General features: G+C 68.4%; 1 protein-coding gene across 1 annotated transcript; it reads left to right on the forward strand.

Annotated features, from left to right (window-relative positions):
* Window positions 1-382: 382 nt before the first annotated feature.
* LOC103758627 (adenylate cyclase type 6) lies at window positions 383-1,060 on the forward strand (the record flags this gene model as incomplete). Its single annotated transcript, XM_029958090.1, has 3 exons — window positions 383-499; window positions 692-833; window positions 933-1,060. Coding segments are annotated over 3 exons (387 nt in total), but the record flags the coding sequence as incomplete, so codon positions are not given.
* Between the last annotated feature and the right edge of the window lie 417 nt (window positions 1,061-1,477).

Consider the following 1,477-nt stretch of genomic DNA (forward strand, 5'->3'; position numbering starts at 1 on the left):
CCACAATGCTGGGAGTCTGTGCCCATCCCTCTTGCTGGCACGTCCCTGGTGCCACCACAATGCTGGGGGGCTCTGCCCGTTCCTGGTGCTGGTGCTGGTGCTTCCCCAGTGCTCACCAGTCTGGGTCATGGTGCCCGGGGGTGTCACGGTGTGACTGGGGGTGCCCGTGAGGCCTGGGGTGCTTTTGGAATAATGCCTGAGGGTGCCCAGGGTGCTGGGAGGACCTTGAGGGTGCCCAGGGCTGCCTGGGAGCACCGCGTGGTGCCCGGGGGGTTGCCACGGTGTCCGGGACCCGTGAGTCAGGGGTGCCTCAGGGCGCCCGGGTGCCCCGGGGGGTGCCCCGGGGTGCCCGGGGGTGACGCGGTGCCGGTGCCATCCGCAGGCTGGTGCGCGAGGTGACGGGGGTGAACGTGAACATGCGCGTGGGCATCCACAGCGGGCGGGTGCACTGCGGGGTCCTGGGGGGGGGGGCCCTGCCCCCCCCCCCCCCGGGGCCAAAGTGGGCCCAAAAAAAGGTTTTTTTTTTGACTCTGGTCCAACGACGTCACGCTCAGGCCACAGCACATGAAAGCAGGAGGCAAAGGCCGGGTGAGGCCGGGGCGGGGTAGGGCCTGACTGAAGGGAGGGGGACGGCGGCGGGTGTGGAGCGGGGTAAGGGCTACCGTCCTCCCCCCCTCTCCCCCGTCCCCAGGCGCATCCACATCACCTGGGCCACGCTGCAGTACCTGAACGGCGACTACGAGGTGGAGCCGGGGCACGGGGGCGAGCGCAACGCCTACCTCAAGGAGCACAACATCGAGACCTTCCTCATCGTGGGCTGCAGCCAGAAGCGCGTGAGTGGGGAGGGGACAGTCAGAAAGGGGGGTCCCAGGAGGGTGGGAGAGCCGGGGTGTCCCCCCCTGCTCCTCACGGCCATGCGTCCCCCCCTGCAGAAGGAGGAGAAGGCCATCCTGGCCAAGCTGCAGCGCGCTCGTGCCAACTCCACCGAGGGGCTGGTGCCACGCTGGGTGCCCGAGCGCTCCTTCTCCCGCACCAAGGACTCCAAGGCCTTCCGCAGATGGTGAGTGGCCCTCCGGGCAGGGGGTTTGGGCACGGGGAGGATCCCACCACGGCGGTATAGGCCTTGCTTGCTGCCCAATTCCGGGGCCTGCCGTGGCTATTCCCCAGCCCTGCCTGAGGATCCTGTGGCTTTTCCTCCTGCTTGCCTGCAGGCCTCAGGGGAGCCTGGGGTGGCCCCCCCGTCCTCATCAGCCCATGGGAACCCCCCCCAGTGTCTCACCCATCCTCAAACAGATCCTCAGGGATCCCCCCGTCCTCACCAGCCTTGGGGACTCTCAAAGATCCCCCGTCCTCCCTGGTGTCAGACATCCCCCCCCAGACCCCTCTCTCCTCCCTCTGCAGACCCTTGGGGACACCCCCACCATCCTGGGACTCTGTCCCCCACCCTGGGTGACCCTGGGGGATGTCTCATGTCCCT

Source organism: Manacus vitellinus, unplaced genomic scaffold, assembly GCF_001715985.3.
Source record: "Manacus vitellinus isolate BGI_N305 unplaced genomic scaffold, ASM171598v3 ctg7180002224668_pilon, whole genome shotgun sequence".
NCBI classification, from domain to species: Eukaryota; Metazoa; Chordata; class Aves; order Passeriformes; family Pipridae; genus Manacus; species Manacus vitellinus.